This window comes from Protopterus annectens, chromosome 17.part0 (assembly GCF_019279795.1).
Source record: "Protopterus annectens isolate FY-2018-M chromosome 17.part0, PAN1.0, whole genome shotgun sequence".
NCBI lineage: Eukaryota > Metazoa > Chordata > Ceratodontiformes > Protopteridae > Protopterus > Protopterus annectens.
Window position 1 is genome coordinate 549507822 of NC_056751.1, and position 18187 is coordinate 549526008.

General features: G+C 41.3%; 1 protein-coding gene across 10 annotated transcripts in view; it reads left to right on the top strand.

The window, feature by feature from the left end:
* Positions 1-18187, top strand: part of BRSK2 (BR serine/threonine kinase 2) — a 2790504-nt gene that overhangs the window by 2289930 nt on the left and 482387 nt on the right. For 7 of the 10 annotated variants that reach the window (XM_044059311.1, XM_044059313.1, XM_044059318.1 and 4 more), the window contains exon 13: positions 1477-1542. The exons of the other annotated variants lie outside the window; for them this stretch is intronic. In XM_044059311.1, coding sequence (XP_043915246.1) covers positions 1477-1542 — 66 coding nt within the window. The remainder of the gene's footprint in view (positions 1-1476; positions 1543-18187) is intronic. 10 annotated transcript variants of the gene reach the window in all.

Sequence of the window (18187 nt, forward strand, 5' to 3'; positions counted from 1 at the left end):
CTTGCTTTGTAGTCTTCATGTTTTCATTGACCCACCATGGCTGCATTTATTCCACAGTTATTCAGAGTAAGTATTTCACCGATGGAATTATCTTTCTAAATATTTGATGGATTTTGACAGGGAAGGATCAGATGGGACTACTTATACTTTGAGAAACGACAGCTTCTTCAGGCAAGCTCCCCTTGGGGAAACATTCATATCCGAAGTTCTTGCATTTGTGCATTTTTGTCAGGGTTTTATTTTAACTATAGAATGATTACTAAATATCCCATTAAATTGCATGGAATTATAATTTAAAATGTCTTCATAACTAAAGTATGAAATATCAGCTAAAACACTGCAGAAAATGTTCTAAGTTAATGCCCTTTCAACAGTTTCTAGCATTAATGCTACATCTTTACTTGGGTTACTGAAGTAACATCTATAACATCTGAGCAACTGTTACAGTTTGGAACCTTTACTTTTCCCATTAGATTAATTTAACTTAACTGATATCATGAAGTGTGTGACATTTTCATCTGTGCTACCCTTAATTCCAAATACTCAGCCTAGCACAATTCACGGCAGAGTTCCAATGCATTGGATTAAATCACAAGAAATCTTTGACCAGTAAGTGTCACTAGTGTTAACTGTGCTGTATGTCAACAAACTAATTTGGCATAGCTGTAATCTATAAAGAAAATAATCCGATTTTGTATTGTCAAATAAGACAATGATGCAGTCTGGTAGCAAATCATTATAAAAACAGAGAGTCCTTACCAGTTTGAGAGTAGAACCTACAATAATGAGAACTGCTTGGAATATACCTTTATGTATATTGTAGGCAAACGATATGCATGGAAAAACTGGTGATATGAGAAACGAATTAAGCTTTCGGATGAATGTGTAAAATATTATCAGCACTCGGACTTATGAAAGTAATTTTACTTCATATACCTCCTTAAAGTATCACCTAGGATGAGGTAAAGTGTTTTGAGTTCTTAATTGCAGCATGATGTGTTTTACAGTTGTACAACGCAGCTTAAGTCATTTGTCTTCCCCTGGCATTATGCTTAATTTGTAAATGAGTACTGTTACCAACCCTGTGCCTTTCTACTCTCACATCCACTTTCACCAACCAATTAATCAATGAAGCATCAGAACATCAAAAGATACATTGGTGTAGTTTATTGAATAAGACATCAGAACAACAGAATATACACTGGTGTGTGTTTTAATAAGAAAAAATGGTGATATAATTTGCATAGATGATGCTAAAATATTGATTGCATTTATGCATTGCCTATATTCTAATCAGTATGTGTTTGGGATTACATTTTGTAACCTTTTATATTTATTTGTAGGGTATTATACCCAATTTAGTGACAAAGGTAGTTTAGCTTGTTGCTTGTGTCTATCAGAGCATTTCTCAAGGTGCACTGTATTCCAGGGTAGTAACTGTTGCTTGTTTTCTTGTTCACTTCTTCCCCATTGTAGTAAAGCTATGTTCAGTAAAAGCTTGGATATCTCTGAAGCCAGCCCCATACTCAGCAGAGAAGAAAGGTACTTGTTTCAATGCTCTTCCTCACTTGTTGATAACCTTAAAGATACAGTATCCCTTTTTTAAAATATGCTTGTCCCTTGTTAACTAAATTTTGAAACTTGATGGAGGGATTGTGTTTTGATTCATATGGGTATATTTTAAGGTTAAAAGCAGTAATAAAAGTTTGAGCTTCAGAAAGGATCAAAGACATTAATAAATATGACAGACGATTTTTAAATAAGAACGTTTATATTAAGCTTTGAGGTGACATCAGTAAGGCAGTCTTTAATATCATGTTACAAGAAGCAAATTCCTGTTTTATCATTTACTAAAAATATCCATATTTTAATATTACATTTAAAAGGGGGAATTGATATGCCCACCTAAACATAACCACATTTTAAACATTACATTTAAAGAAAAGGGGAAATTATTTGTCTTACTAAGCAGTAAGTATATAAATCAGATAGAAAGCAATTTTATTTGCTTTGCCCATCTTTATGATTATTTAGTACTTTGCAGCTCAGGTAATAGTTACATTGTATATCTTCTATTAATAAATGTAAAATAAATGTAACCACAGAAAATAAAATCTGAAAACTAAATATCTCAAAAATAGCCACCATTGAATTTTGAGAAAGTAAAAGCTAAATATTTTCAATTACTGACAAAGATTATATTAAAAAAAAAAAACACTTCTGTCTGATAAACTATAATGTAAAAGCAGTACTGAAAAACTAAACATTGTTATGTTGGACATTTTAAAGTTTCTATAAACACATATTTAATTTACCATTATAAATATGGTATATTTTAAGGAGTGGACAAATATATTTCCTTTTCATCCAAAGCTGGTGCCATGGTATGATTTTTTAATAACTAAATATGTCAGCTTTTGAATATAACATACCACATATGTGTCAGTGATGAAATAAATCAGTTTAAATTTGCTATATATAGTACTCGGTCAGTTTAATCTGACCTGACGTAATAGCAGAATAAAGGAGTTCATTACTGTTTCTTGTGAATACCCTTCCTTTAAAGATTAAAAGAAATTGTCATGGAATTAGGAGTTATTTATTTATTTCTCTCCAATTCTAGTTGCAAGGGGCCATACTTATTAAAGTACAGGCACAAAAATGAGAACATATTGTTTCAGATGTAAGACCACAAAAAAGGATACTGTCTCTTTAATTAGTGTTTCCCTTAATTTGCACATGGCTGTCGTAGTAGCTGAAGTCACTTCTGTTCTTTTTTTTTCCTCTGTCTCTCCTTTCCCTTGAGGGTGTTTTCTCCTGTCTCTGAATTACATAATCGCTTGAGTTCACCTGCTTCTTTACTGTAGGAATGTGCACGTTTGCATTGTTGCTCTGTTCTAGTTTGGGAATTCCTCCTTTTTATCTCTCACCGCTGTCTCTATTTATATTCTGTTTCAAGCAAGTATAAGTGACAGAAATGTTTGCAAATATTGTAAAAATGATTTAATCTTCTAATTTTTATGATGATTTAGAGATTAGTCTAAAGAACTTCAGCCTTGGGTTACCTCTTTATAGCTCTTCTGAGAGTCCTGCCTGAAGCAACCATTAATTCCAAATGCACATTTGCTTGGGAGGTATGAAATCAATTTGGTAATCAGGTCCTACACCATATCTCTATGTACCGTATTCTAGTCTGACATAATGGCAGATTACTTGGATTTTACTGCAGGTGAGCAGCAACAGTATTTATAACCTTGCTATTATCGCATCCTCCATGACATGGCAGCCACTGTTTAATATTGTCAGAACATATTTATATGAAACCTTTGTTGACCGACACCTTGTTAGCATTTCCAGCGGAAGCTGTTTCATGGAAAAGCCAAATAAGTGTTTAGCACATCTGTGTTTTACCTTTCTCTGTTTTGTATGCCACTAAAAGCTCTGTGATCTTATTTTTAAGGACTTGAGTTCTGAGATATTCTGAAATATGCAATTTTCATTGCTTAACCTAAACAATCTTAAGAATTTGGGTATATAAAGAACACTGACACACAGCACACACATATAGATAGATACATTATGTGGAAACAGGTGAAGTGGTTGAAGGTCCTTTATGTCAACTAAAGGACAACCTGTGTCTTTAGTAAAATGTTCAGTAAAACACAGAAGAAAAGAAGAGATATTGCATTACAGTGGGGATTAGGAATTATCAAATTTACCCACTGCTGTGTAATCTGAGTTAGACTAAAATTAAGAAGTATGGAGATGCAATTCCCTGTGAAGAGGTTGCATGGGGACTGATCCTTCCCTGCAAACAACTCTTAAAACAAGTTCTGCAGCAGCAAAAAGGAGTAATTTTTATTTTATGCACTTAACTTTGCTGTTTCACAGATAGGAAAGTAGGATTAATCACTGGAAAAGTGTTTGACTTTATGGAATCATAATTCACATGAACAAACAAGCAAGTCACTGGGTTCTTTAATTTATCATATAGCAATGTTTACAGATTTTCAGCTATTTGCCAAGCAGAATTTTTAAGCATCTCAAGTTACTGAAATTACGTGGCAAAGCTAACAGTTAATTGAGTGATGATATGGCTCCAACGCATTCGTCACAATATGCTATTGTTAGACAGTGTTTTGTTATAATAAGGTAAAAATAAGTAGCTGTAGTAGTGTATTAAGGTGTTTACCTGGATGATTGTGAGCATGGTGATCGGCATTACCTATAAGAAATCATTGCTTGTTTTCCCCCATTTCTGCACTGTGTGTGGTATTTTTTCTTTCTCTCTTCTTAAACAACAGTTAGTATATTTAAGTAAGGGGTATAGGAGGAACTTGACATTCTGCTAAAATAGTTTTCAGCTTTCTGTTGTCCACTAATTGTTATACAATATAATTTTTCAATCTGCATGTTATCTACCAGTTAGTTTCAGACTCATCATGTGATTCTGACAAATGCTGTTTTGTCAGCTGCCTGTAATTCATGTAGGTCATATAAACACACACAGTTGCATACTCACACACACCTATGAACTATATTGAATTTGTTCTGCTCTACATCAATAGTTCAGTACATCATAAAGCACTCTATTAAACTGACAGACTGACTGAAGTCGTCAAATGGAGAGAAACAATATATATCAGTGTTTTTGCAAGAAGCAAGCCTCCCCACCCCCTGAAACCCCACATAGCTTTGCTAGTTTAAATATTCCAACTCCAAGGTTGTAAAACAGTGGAAAAAATGTCAATTTTTTTTTATAACACTGTCTCCGGTTCTTGTTAAACCTACAATATGTGCCACCCTTTAGCAGTGTACATAGAATGGCATTTAGCAATTCATTAAATTCGCTCAAGAGCAAGTATGTTCTTTGTTTATTTAGTTCTTTCATTAGTGAAATTGCATCTGATGAAATGAACTAGCAATATAATGTGATAATGTGAAGATCACCAGAAAGACTCCCTATCTGTATATGTATGTATATTTATGGAAAGGTCGATCATGTGTTAGATTGACAGCTGCATAGTCGATCATATATGGTTGACTTGGAAGCTGATTGGCAGGTGTGTCAGATTGCACAAATCCAGGGACTTGGGAAATTTGCCCTTACCTCATGTTTGTGTGATCTCAGAGTTAGAATATACAAGTAGCAGGGGGTGCAGTGATTTTTTGCGTATTTAAAAATTAAAAGTTTGCATCTGCAGAGGCAATTTCTTGATACATCTGTAATGTAGTGTCAACAGCATTTTTCAATGTTTTGACATTGAAATTATGCCAAACGACTATGGCTGCTTTGGGATATTTCAAGAATATGCAGATTTTTTTTATATATATATATATATATATATATATATATATATATATATATATATATATATATATTATAGATATATCTATATCTATATCTATATATATATGTATATATATATATATATATATATATGTGTGTGTGTGTGTGTGTGTATGTATATTGTATATTTATATATAGATGCATTACATTTGGCTAAAATTACCACTGGCCAATGGATTTTCTAGTGTCAGGACTGGTCAAATGTTCATATTGTTGAGTGTGGGAGTAGTCAAAGTGTGTAAAGTAAGTGAACATAGGTAGTAATGCTGAAGGTTTGGACTTCAGGTGTGAGTGTGTGTGTGTGTGTGTGTGTGTGTGTGTGTGTGTGTGTGTGTGTGTGTGTGTGTGTGTGTGTATATGATTAAGGTGTTGAGTAAGGGCTAGGGAAAGAAATAGATACTTTAGTATACTTGGGTACTGATATGTATGAAGTGTGCACATGTATGTCCATCCACCCATTCACCCATCCACAACCTCTTTTTCCCATTTTTGCACATGGGGTCGGGATGTTACTTCATCAGTGACAATCATCTAGATTCAAGGTTTAAATTGCAGGGTGGCTAGCCCTGCCATATGCGTGTGAATGCATATATGTCTGCGTCTTGTTTAGTGGTATTGTTAGGGAAAGGGTATTTACTAACCTAATGTGTAGGATTGGAACTGGGGTAGGGGTTAGAGCTAGGATTGCTGTTAGTACCCATGAGTAAGGGTGGAAGGGGGGAAAAATCTTTGTTTTAATTTTTGTTAATATTTCTTAAGTACAAACTGCTGTTTTTGAAAAAGTTCAGAATACTGGCTCCCAGGGCCTCAAATAAACATGATTATTAATGTATATTTACATTAAAAACTGTAATCAGTGGCATAAATTACCTATTGCTCAGAGCAAGACACTCGACTGAACACCATTATTTTCCATTTGTTTAATAACAAAAGGTGACATTAAAACTCATCTGGTCTGCCACTAACTGCATTTAGCACTCATTCTCTTTCTAGTCTATGTCTTCTGCTCACCTTTGTTCCATGTGTTCTATTCCCCTCTTGAATGCTAAACTCCATGAAGTAGTTATTCCCTACAGTTTGCTGCCTGTGACCCCTGTCCCATACTCTGTCCACAGGAAGACGATGCACATGTCATCTGCATATCTTCTGTATCAGTATCATGTTTTGCAATTTCTTTTAACCTCTGGACAGAACACGTTCAGCTTATATTCATCTGTATCGCACACCTTTCTGTTAGCATTCCTCCTCCTCCAAGCAGCATGATGTGGATTTTATTAGAAGGCTTCCAGAATTGTACTCTATACTCAGGATGTGATCTGACCATGGCCCTGTAAAGTAGAAACATTACCCCTTTGCTTCTGGAGTTTATCCCCCCCAAGTGGACAGGTCCCCAGCATTCTAATTTTTAGCTGCCACTGCCCTCTCATTGTGCTCCTGGTGATCCTATATGAGTGTTACCGATACTGCCAGTACATTTTCCTGCTTTCTTACCATTGACCCCCCCCCACCACCACCACCACCAAAGCTGACACATTCACAATAGGGTGGCATTGGTCCATTGGTACTTTACATTAGTTTACATTGAACTTCAATGATCACCTGTCCACTCACTTGTCTAGCCTTCCCTGAGTGGTTTTGCAACCTGTATGGGACTGAGGCAAAGGCCTTAATGAACTCCAGGTGGATGATGGCCTACTGATAAACTTCCCTGTCAAGATCAGCCATGATATAGTCATATCACTGGTTCGAGATTGATAGACAGCTGCTGCTGACCATGAACCTATGTTGATTCCTTTCCTGGAGACTGGTATCTTCCAGAAGCATACCCAAACTTCCTCTCAAGATTTCTTGTTATGACTGTTCTTGGCACTGCTGTTAAGCTATAGATACGTAGAGTGTTACTACTCGCCTGTCTTATACAAAGGTACTACTCATGGTGTCCACCAGTTCTAAAGCATTTCTACACTGGCTAATGTTCTAGAAGAGCTCCATCAATAGCACCAGTTCTCAAGCACTTCTACACTCACTAATGTTCTAGAAGAACTCCATCAAAGGATCTGCCAGCACACTGGTGAGATTCCTAAGAACTCTGGAAAGTAGATCATGTTATCCTTGTTCCTAAAGATAGTCACCTCTCCATCTCCTTTTTCTCAATCCTGCTGTCTGCCCACTCCTCTCAACGCTCTGCTCTAAGTCCCTCCCTTTGCTTAACTTTGTGAAGAATGTAGTAAACTTCTCATTTCAGCTTCTTTGCAGTCTTCTGTGTTCTTTGTCCCATTTTTGTTCAGCCTGGCCAAATCTGCATCTCCCTTCCTCCACACCTAAAAAGACCTTGTTTCCTGTCCACCCTTGTTCTCATCCTGCTAGCCTCCTTGTACTATGCCTTCTCCACCCCCCCCAATTTCCATATTCTTTAACTCCCCTTTCCTTTCATTGCCTGATTGCAAGCTTTGTATTCCTTTGCTGCCAGCTTGGCCTTCCTCTATTTTTGCCCTTTTAACTCTTTGTCTAACTGTTGACCCAAAATACCCCCATCCATGACCCATTCCCATATCATATTTACTCCTTTAGTTTTTTCCTCAGTTACCGAACTTGGTTTTTGGTCTGCGGCCTCCAGCTCAGAACAATACACTTGTATCATATCCTACCCCATTGGTTCATAGGTGTGTACTAGGCTAATGGCCCTGGAGCCTTTACAAGCCTAGCCCAAAAAAATTTGCCCAGGCACTGTGCCACCCAATGTTAGTTCACAGTGCCTCCATCCAGCAGGGCAACTGGAATGATCCCTGGAGTGAACTTTCTGTTACCCATCCACTCGTCAAGATTTCTCTTGAAAAGGGCCAATGAGGTGCTCTGCTTGACATGAATGGGAAGTATATTCCAGAGTAGGGGCAGCCTTTGGGAGATGAACCTGTCCCTCCAGCATGTTCTGTTAATTGCGGTAATGAGGTTGTGATCTCTGGAGCGTGTGGCACAGGGGGATTGGGATTTCTTTAGGTATCAAGTAGGGCTGGGTCAGACATGGCATTGTAAGTCAAGCAGAGATCACCTCTAAGTAGCTGATAAGAGACTGAGAATATCTGAAGTTTTTTGAGTCTGTCCATGTAGGACATGTGTTTAAGGTCTAGGATCCTTTTTGTGATGTACTTTTGTGGTCTCTCCTGCTGTTGTAGGTGTCTGGTCAGGTACATGCCAAATGGGGCATTATATTCAATGATTGGTCTCATGAGGGATGAGTAGAGAGGGATGACGAACACCTCTTTCTTCCTGGATGCGAAACCTTTGGTTATAAGATGTGCCATGTAGAAGGACATTCTGACCACAGTGGCAATGTGGGGATTGAAGGTGAGGTAGCTGTCAACCTGGGTGCCCAAATCTCTTATGGCCCTTCAGTGTTCAGTGGGTGGTCTACATTACCAGATCAAATGTTTAGGTTTTCAAATACCTAAACATCAAACTGGTAATATCCAAATCCAAATCCAAAAACCATGAATGGCCGCTTTCACGTAGGGAAAGAATTCCCTTGGCTGTTATGCAGATTTTGCCCTTTTGTCCAATGTAGAGCAATCTCAGAGTTGGTATATTTAGTTGGGGGGGAGCAAGGTCCCTCCCGCTTCATTTGGGCTTAAAAGTTTTTGGGTTTTTTTTTACGGTTAAGGGAATTCTTTCCCTGCGTGAAAGCAGCCATTCACAGTTTTTAGATTTCTCTATTACCAGTTCAATGTTTAGGTATTGGAAAACCTAAACATTCGATCTGGTAATCTAGACCCTTCAGTGGGCTCCCATCAACGTGGTAATTTTTGGGAACTGAATTTTTTCCAAAGGGGATGATAACGCATTTTTTGGCGTTAAGCTTCAGGCCATGGTTCCGACACCAGTCATTGGTCTCAGAGAGGCCCTTTTGTAGGATGTCTGCATCACTTGGGGAGTTAATAATGACTCCTAGCTTGCAGTCATCAGTGAACTTGGTCAGCCAGAGTCCTTCTGTGTTGGCCTGGACTTCTGAGAAGTAGATGCCAAACAGGAGAGGGCCCAGGACTAAGCCCTGTAGGACTCCACTCGTGGCTGGTTGACAGTCTGACTTGGAATCTGCAACTTTCACTCTGTGAGTCCCATCTGTGAGTTAATTTCCAACCCACCTAGTCATGTAAGGATTGATGCCTAGTTTGGTGAGTTTATCAATGATACCTGAGTGGGGAATGGTATCAAAGGCCTTGGCCAAGTAGATGTAGGCTGTATGCACTGCCTTACCATCATCCACAGCCTTGGTGACTGCCTCGAAGAAGTCAGCCAAGTTCAGCAGGCAGGATCTCCCCTTGACAAAGCCAAACTGCATGGGGTCAAGAGTTTGGAGATTGCCTATATCTTTGTTAAGCAGCCTATATCTTTGTTAAGCAGGTCCATGATGATGCGCTCTATAGCTTTGCATACCAAACTCGTCAGGCTAATGCGGCAATAGTTCCCAGGGTCTGTAGCTGCTCCCCCTTTATGGAGCGGGATGACTGTAGCAGTGCATCATTCATTGGAGTCATAGCCTGAGGTAAGGCTGTGATTGAACAGGGCACACAGATGTGGCACCGTTTCGTTTTGTAGCTCATGTAGGATGCAGCCAGGGATATGTATTCTTGGCTTTGGGCAATGCAGCTTTTACCTGTGCCGCAGAAATGGTGGGTACCAGGCTTTCTTCTGGTATTGTGATAGGGTCCTGGGGGGAATAAAGTTGGCACTGAATCTGTCTTCCAGTATGTTGGCTATATCTGTTGGCTCAGTATGGGAGGTGCCATTGTGCAATAACTCAGAGCAAATCTGGGAATTGCCTTTGAGGTTTTTGATATATCTATGGAAGGCTTTGTGGTTGTTTTTGGTGTCAGCTGCAATTCTGTCTTCATAGCTCTCTTTAGACAATTTAATAAGGGATCTCGGCTTTTTGTTGAGACTGATAAGGGAGAATTTCCAGTCTTGTGACTTCATTTTTTTCTGCAGCAGTTTCTTCCTTCTGTTGTAGATTTTATTGATGGCTGGAGAGCACCAGATTGGCTTCCTTTTTTTGGAGGAGAGCGTCTTAGTTCTATTTGGTATGGCAAGGTTCATGCATTTGTGTACATGCTCATACAGTGCATTGATGTATGATTCTGCAGTCATACAGCTATTTTCCATTGGCATGGGTGCCAGGAAGTTAGCCAGCTCTGTTTTTAATAGCCCAAAATTGGCTTTAGGAAGTTTTTCAGGGTGGTCACCTTAGCAGGGGGTGTAGGTGAGATGGAGATTTCCATGGTGATCAGTTTGTGGTCAGGTTTAACCAGGGAAGAATTGACTATAGATGTGAAGCAATGGTCTCCCATGTTGGTGATAACCAGGTCGAGGATGTTGCTTCCTCTAGTGGGGGTCCGAATGAACTGGTCCAGGGCATTGTAACTGATAAATTCCAGAAAGCGTTGGGCCTGTACATTGGTACTTGAATAGTTCTCCCAGTTGTTGGAGGGGTAGTTGAAGTCACCCAGTATGAGAGTATTGGGTTGGACCTTGATAGATTCCAGGATACTTAGGAAGTTGAAGTTAGAGTCTAGGGATATGTTTGGGGTTCTGTATCAGGCTATGACTTGTATCACCATCTTACCTAATGTTAGTTTTACCTGAATTATCTCAGATGCATTATGCTGGGCTGCCAGTCTAGAGCTGTGCGTATCCTTTAAGAATATGGAGACACTACCGCCTTTGGAGCTTCCGGCTGTATTCTAGGGCCAAAAGGTATGGAATGAGTTGTAGCCTAGGAGTGCAGGGGTGCTTTCTGTCTCTTTAAACCAGGTCTCTGTTACAGCACAGATGTTAACATTTTCCATTTTGAGGAGAGCTTTGAGTGAGTGCATCTTGAGACTTAGACTTCTAGCATTCAGCAACATGACCCTCAGATTGCATTTATTTGTTTTTGCATTTTTACCCTCCCCCCCAATAGTCTTAAATACTCAGTGGCATGACCACTGATGGCAACTGGCACCTTCATCTGGACTTTCATGGTGCCATCTGCCTTGCTGAAGTCCACATCCAGAGCTCTATCCATTCTGATACAATTGCATTTGTTTGTTTTTGCATTTTTACCCCCCCCCCCCCATAGTCTTAAATACTCAGTGGCATGACCACTGATGGCAACTGGCACCTTCATCTGGACTTTCATGGTGCCATCTGCCTTGCTGAAGTCCACATCCAGAGCTCTATCCATTCTGATACAATCCTATACCAGTTGGTTGAACCCCTTATGGTTAAGAATTCATTCAGTTCCCATCTGATCTCAGCATCCTCCTTGGCACATTCTTTGGGATGTACCTTTCCAAATTATCACTGAACACTGCTGTCCTTTCTGGGCTAAGATGGAGCCCGTCCCTGACATTACAATTCAACCTGACCTAAATCCCGAATTGCTCAAAAGTATGCTTGAATCGGATGGTCTTGTTATGGGCTGGATAATAAAGAATATCACATTTAGAATGCAGACTAAAAATGTATCAGCCCAGAACAGAAAATGATAGCAGATTTAAACGAACAAGTATTAGGTAATTGGGGAAAGCAGAGCAAAGTAACTGTATTTTATAATGTGATATTTAGAATTATGTACATCAGGCAGTAAACAAGAAAACATTTGAACTTCACAAATAACACAAGCTATATATTAATGTGGGTCTGTATCAATTCAAAAAAAGACAAAACCATCAAAATGCAATTACTTACAAAAAATAAATAAATTAAAATAAACTACCAAAACATGTTCAATATAAAACCATCAATAACAGTGACAATCAAGCTACAATGTTCCCCAAATGACACTTTGGGCAGGATTCACGATGGCTTGCACGCAGTCTAAGAGTAGTGTAAGACTCCATGCAGCCATCGCTATCCAGGAACAGCCTGTATTTGCATGTAAGAGAGCACCTAAAACGGCTCCTACACAGACAGGGTGTGGATATGCTAATTACCTCACTTGCAGCCGAAAGGCATGCAAATGAGGTAATTTCACAATCCAGGAAGCAGAAACCTGCCCGTGTAAGAGCCGTGCTATCTGCAGTAATGTACTCAGTTGACAACTGAGTACCATTCTGAAAATAACACAATGGAGCCTTGTCAGCTCCAAATAAAGGTTGCATATGTTCCAGGCAGCATGCCAATGGCCCAATTTGTGGCCAATGGCAACGTACCCCGATGCAAAAATGAAATAAAAATTTTTTTTTTCGGATCGATGTTTAAACGTAGCACAGCACTGCAAATGGGCTGCTATAAAAACAGAAAATAAAAATTTAAAACCCACAAATGTGGGTTTTATGCAAAGCATGAATTTACAATGTAAGGGAATAGCAGGCTGAAAACAACATGGCCACCGAGTAGGGGTTGCTAAGGGGGGAAGCTGAGTGTAAGACATGTAACTAAGCATTAGTAGGCAATCCTATGTAAATAAGTGGTAGGATAGTGAATCGCACTGTCACATAGCAAATGAGCACATTCCCTGGAGTGTAGGAGTAGGATAAGGGGGAGTAACATAGTAGGAGATAGGTGACATCACAGGGGGGTATGTATGAAAGAAATGAAGCTCGTTGGAGCACAGTGGCATGTGAAAGATGTCAGTCACACATCATGGAAAGAGGAGTGTCAACAAGTAGGCATGGGAAAGCCAAGAAATGGAAGGTGTACACTATGGATAACACCAAAGTTTCTTGCTGGGTGTGCATGTGCACGTGTGCGTGCTGGGAGGCGAGAGTAAGATAGAGTGGAAACCAAGGTATGTGTTGGCCTAAGAATACTAGCAACTGGTACCTTCCAGAGACCAACTGTTGATATGATGGGGATATCACAGGCATCAGCATCCAGGGTACTGCACCAGTTCCTGGATGCCATGTCAGCACATGTCAGTGATTATGTATATTTCCCCAATTCCCGTGAGGTATTGGCCAGCAATATGCGTCTCTTCCAGCAAATAGTGGAATACCCTGAGGTAGTGGGTGCAATAGACTGCACGCATATACGCATCAAAGCACCAGCTGGTGAGCGGGGTAGGGCCTACATTAACCACAAGGGCTTCCCCTCCATCAACTGCCAGGTCATGTGTGATGCCCACGGCATAATAATGAATGTGTGTGCTGGCTGCCCTGGAAGCTACCATGATTCCCATATCTGGCATTTGACACAGCTGTACCAGACATTTGCCAATGGGGACATCCCACATGGTCACTTAGTGGGCGATGCTGGCTACGCACTGGAGCCATGGCTGATGACACCCATCTGAAATGCACACACACCTGAACAAAAATGCCATAATGAGGCACATGCACAAACACGAAATGTAATTGAGCATGTGTTTGGGTTGCTCAAGTCATGGTTCCGGTGCCTGGACACATCTGGTGGAGCCTTGCAGTACTCACCAACTACATGTACCCAAATTGTCATGGTATGTGCTATGCTACATAATATGATTCTGTGAAAACAGCTGCAGCAGGAACAGCATAGGGCTGGGCCAAACAGCCCCCCACCATTGCCAAGGCCATCACAGGCAGAGCGTGACTCGGAGGAGGAACAACCTGAGCCTGCCCCAGTAGGCAGAAGGAGGCGTGCCCAGTATGCCTTGGCCTTGGCAAAGAGGCAATGCATAGCACATACACTGGCTCAGTAGGAACCCTGGAAATGATACCTCTCTCTGACTCACACATATAGTAAAAGGGATGCCTAAGTTGACACAACCTGCTTTCAAACATGTACAGGGAGTGTAGTATGTGCATCCAACATAGACAGCCCTGCAGCACCGCCTGAGGCATGATTGCCATGTGTTAAGCAATGTAACACCATATAGTATATGCAAACTTGATGACCCTGACTAACATTCCACCCTCACCAAGCATGATGCCACAATATGAAGACAAGATGATCAGTTACAATAATTGGCTTAAGTATTGCTTTTAGTCAAAGGGGATACAATGCCTGTCAGCCTGGGATGACATGCTGAGCAAGGCACGATGCTCCACCTGCTATGGATGGCTTGCACCTATCACCCCTGGCCTTTTGGATACTGGCAAAGGCTGTTGTCACCCCCACCATGCCTTGAATAGGTAAGGCTCAAAACACAAACCCACCTCCATAGGTATCACAAGGGATAAGAACCTAGAAGTAATGCTACCCAATGCCAGAAGTCTAAACTGCAAAATGCATGCAGTCCAAACTCTCCTCAGCATGGAGAATGTTGATATCTGTTCTGTAACAGAAACCTGGGTCAAGGCTCACAAGAGCACCCAAACACTACCAGGTTACATCTCATACCATGCTTTACAGCCCCAAAACATGGAACAAACTACAAAAGGAGGGTGACTATCAATAATTGTCAAGGATAACCACACCCCCAGGTTGGTGCCTCAGCAAGAAGCAGCATGGACTATCCATGGGCAAGTAACAGTGGCTAAAACTGCCTCCCAGTTAGTAGCCTGCTACAGACCACCCTCCTAACTCCAGGAACCGCACTTGGCCTACCTCAGAACACATGAAAATATCAAGGTCTCCAAACAACATTATATTGGGCAACTGAAAATACTCAAACATAGACTGGGAGCATTATTCTAGCTCCAACACCCTAGGCCAAAGGTTCCTAGAATTCATAAACCAAAATGCTATGGAACAACTTACCACTCCCACAAGAGGGGTAAGCATACTGGATGTGATAATCAGCAACATGGGTACTCTATGCCCAAGATGAGAAGTGTATCCCTCACTGGTAAGATCAGACCATAGAGTAATCTCACTGGATATTCACATCCTGACCGCAGTCCCTGGGCAGAAAACCACAGTGAAAAACATGTGTAAAGCAAATGTTGCACTCCTCCAAACTGAGGTGGAATCCATTAAAGGCCTTGTGCCTGTGGAAAATATGGGCCAGACCTCAGAACCCTTTATAAATGCATTCTATGAACACATTCAGGAATGCATGGATTATGCAATCCCAAATAAAACCAAGACCCAATCCCATACATGCAGGCATCAGGCCTGGTGGACCACAGCCATTACCAAACCACGCAAGAGAAGGAGGAAGCTACTACATGATAGAGCAAAACTCAAAAAGGGAAGCAATCACTGATCAGTATTATGGTAAAAAAATATGGCCACACATAAAATCCTCTAAGGCCAGCTACAACATGTTGAATCTGGGAATCTTGAGGCAATGTTACACCTGCCTCATGTAGACAGACAACCCCCTCCTCCCCCCAACAAATACAAATATATGTGAAAGATGCAACTATTTAGCCAAACTGGAGGCTGAGCTCTCTGAACTCAGTACTGGCAAAAACAATCAGGAGGAGAAGGTAACCACACACACCACAAACCCAGTCTCACATAGACCTATCACAACTGCAAACCAAACACATAAACACACAAAAACATTCCCAGAGGCTCTAATTAAAACCTACCAAAACAACAGAGGCCTCCAAAGCAGACACCCAAGCAACCACTACCTCAAAACATAGCACATGCAACACATAGTTCACAAAGTCAGTGTGCCAAACAGTCACAGCCCTTAAGGCCAAACAACATGCCTGATACACTTGTAATAGGTGACTCCATAGTCAGACACACTGATGTCACTCTCACCAGACTGAACAAGGAAAAGGTTACAGTAAGCTGCCTGTTGGGTGCTAGAATCCGCCACATAACACAAGCACTCAGGTCACTCCAAAGCAAGTACAAATATGACTCAGTCATTGTCCATGCCGGTGTGAATGACCTGAGACGTACCTCCCTGGACTACATGAAAAGAGACATAGAGGAGCTCTCTGATTATGTAGCCCAGGCTGATATGACCCTGACCCTGAGCAGCATCTTACCCTCACCAAGAATGATGCCACAGTACAAACACAGAATGATCAGCTTTAACAATTGGCTCAATTACTGGTGTCATTCTAAGGGGATCCAATGTCTGTCTGCTCGGGATGACATGCTTGACAAGCCACGCTGCTTCACAAGGGATGGCTTGCACCTGTCACCCGTGGGCTTCCGGATATTGGCCAAGGCTCTTGCCACCTCCATAGTGCCTTTTTTAGGCAAGGCTCAAAAGACAAACCCACCTCCCTAGAAAACATAAGTGGAAAAAAACTAAGGGTAATGCTGCTCAATGCCAGAAGTCTAAACCTCTAGATGCATGCTGTCGAGGCCCACCTCAGTATGGAGAACATTGATGTCTGTGCGGTGATGGAAACCTGGGGCTCCTAAGAGCACCCAAGCACTACCAGGTTATACCTCATATCATGCTTTTCGGACCCAAAACTTGGACCGAACCACAAAAGGAGGGGGAGTAGCCATATTCATCAAAGATACCCACACCTCCAGGTTACTGGCAATGCACGAAGCATCGGAGACCATCCATGTGCAACTAACCGTAGGCAAAACTGCCGTACAGTTTGTAGCATGCTACAGACCACCCTCTCAAACTCAGGAACCCCACTCAGCATTCCTGAAGACACTGGAGAGTATGAATGTCTCTCCAAATACCATCATATTGGGAGACGTCAACTACCCAAACATAGACTGGGAGCATTACTCAAGCCCCAACACCCTAGCCCAAAGGTTCCTAGAATTCATAAACTCAAATGCAATGGAACAACTAGTCACCCCTCCCACAAGAGGAGATAATATACTAGACCTGATCATCACAAACATGGGGACACAATGCCCCACACCAGAAGTATACCCGTCATTGCTGAGATCAGACCATAAATTAATCTCACTGGAAATCCACATCCCACCCCCACCCCCTGCACAAAAGACCACAGTGAAGAATTTCTCAAAAGCCGACTTCACACTTCTTAAGACTGAAGTGGTATCCTTCAAGGCCTCTGGGCCACTGGAAACCACAGACCACACCACTGAATCCTTTATAAACACTTTCTACGGACACCTTCAAGAATGCATGGATCATGCAATCCCAAATAAAACCAAGACCCATTCCCCCAAAGGCAGGCGTCCTGTCTGGTGGACCTCAGCCATTAGCAAACTTTACAACAGGAGGAGGAAGCTACTACATGACAGAGCAAAATCCCTAAAAGGGAAGGCATCTTTGATCAGTACTAGCAAAAAACCACGATCACTCATAAAATCATCCAAGGCCAACTTTGACAGAAAAATCGCAAAGGACACAAAAGACAATCACAAGGCCTTCTTTACTTATGTTAGAAACCTGGGTGGAAACTCCCAGATATGCTCAGAGTTAGTCCAAAACGACACAAAATACACTGAACCCACAGACATTGCCAACATTCTGGCAGACAGGTTCAGTGCAAATCCCCCCCCCCAAAAGGAGAAATATCTATCCCAGCAGAGTGTAGCCTCCCTAACATCTCAGATGCCCAGGTGAGAGCCACCCTCTCCAAAGCTAAAAACACAGCATTAATGGGACCAGACGGTGTCCCGGGTTGTGTGCTACATGAACTCCAAGAGGAACTAAACCCGCACATAAGGCTGCTGTTTAATCTCAGCCTTACTACAGGATACGTACCCAAAGAATGGTGTACAGCAACAGTGGTCCCACTCCACAAAGGAGGTGCTTCTACAGACCCTGGAAATTAATGCCCCATAAGCTTGACGAGCCTGGTCTGCAAAGCTATGGAGAGGATCATTATGGAACTCATAAACAAAGACACTGGGGACCTACAGACACTGGATCCCACCCAATTTGGCTTTGTCAAGGGCAGATCCTGCCTTTTGAACCTATTCGACTTTTTTGAAACAGTCACTAAGGCCATTGAGGAGGGTAAGGCAGTTCACACTGCCTACCTTGACCTTGCAAAAGCTTTTGACACAATACCCCACTGGGGCATC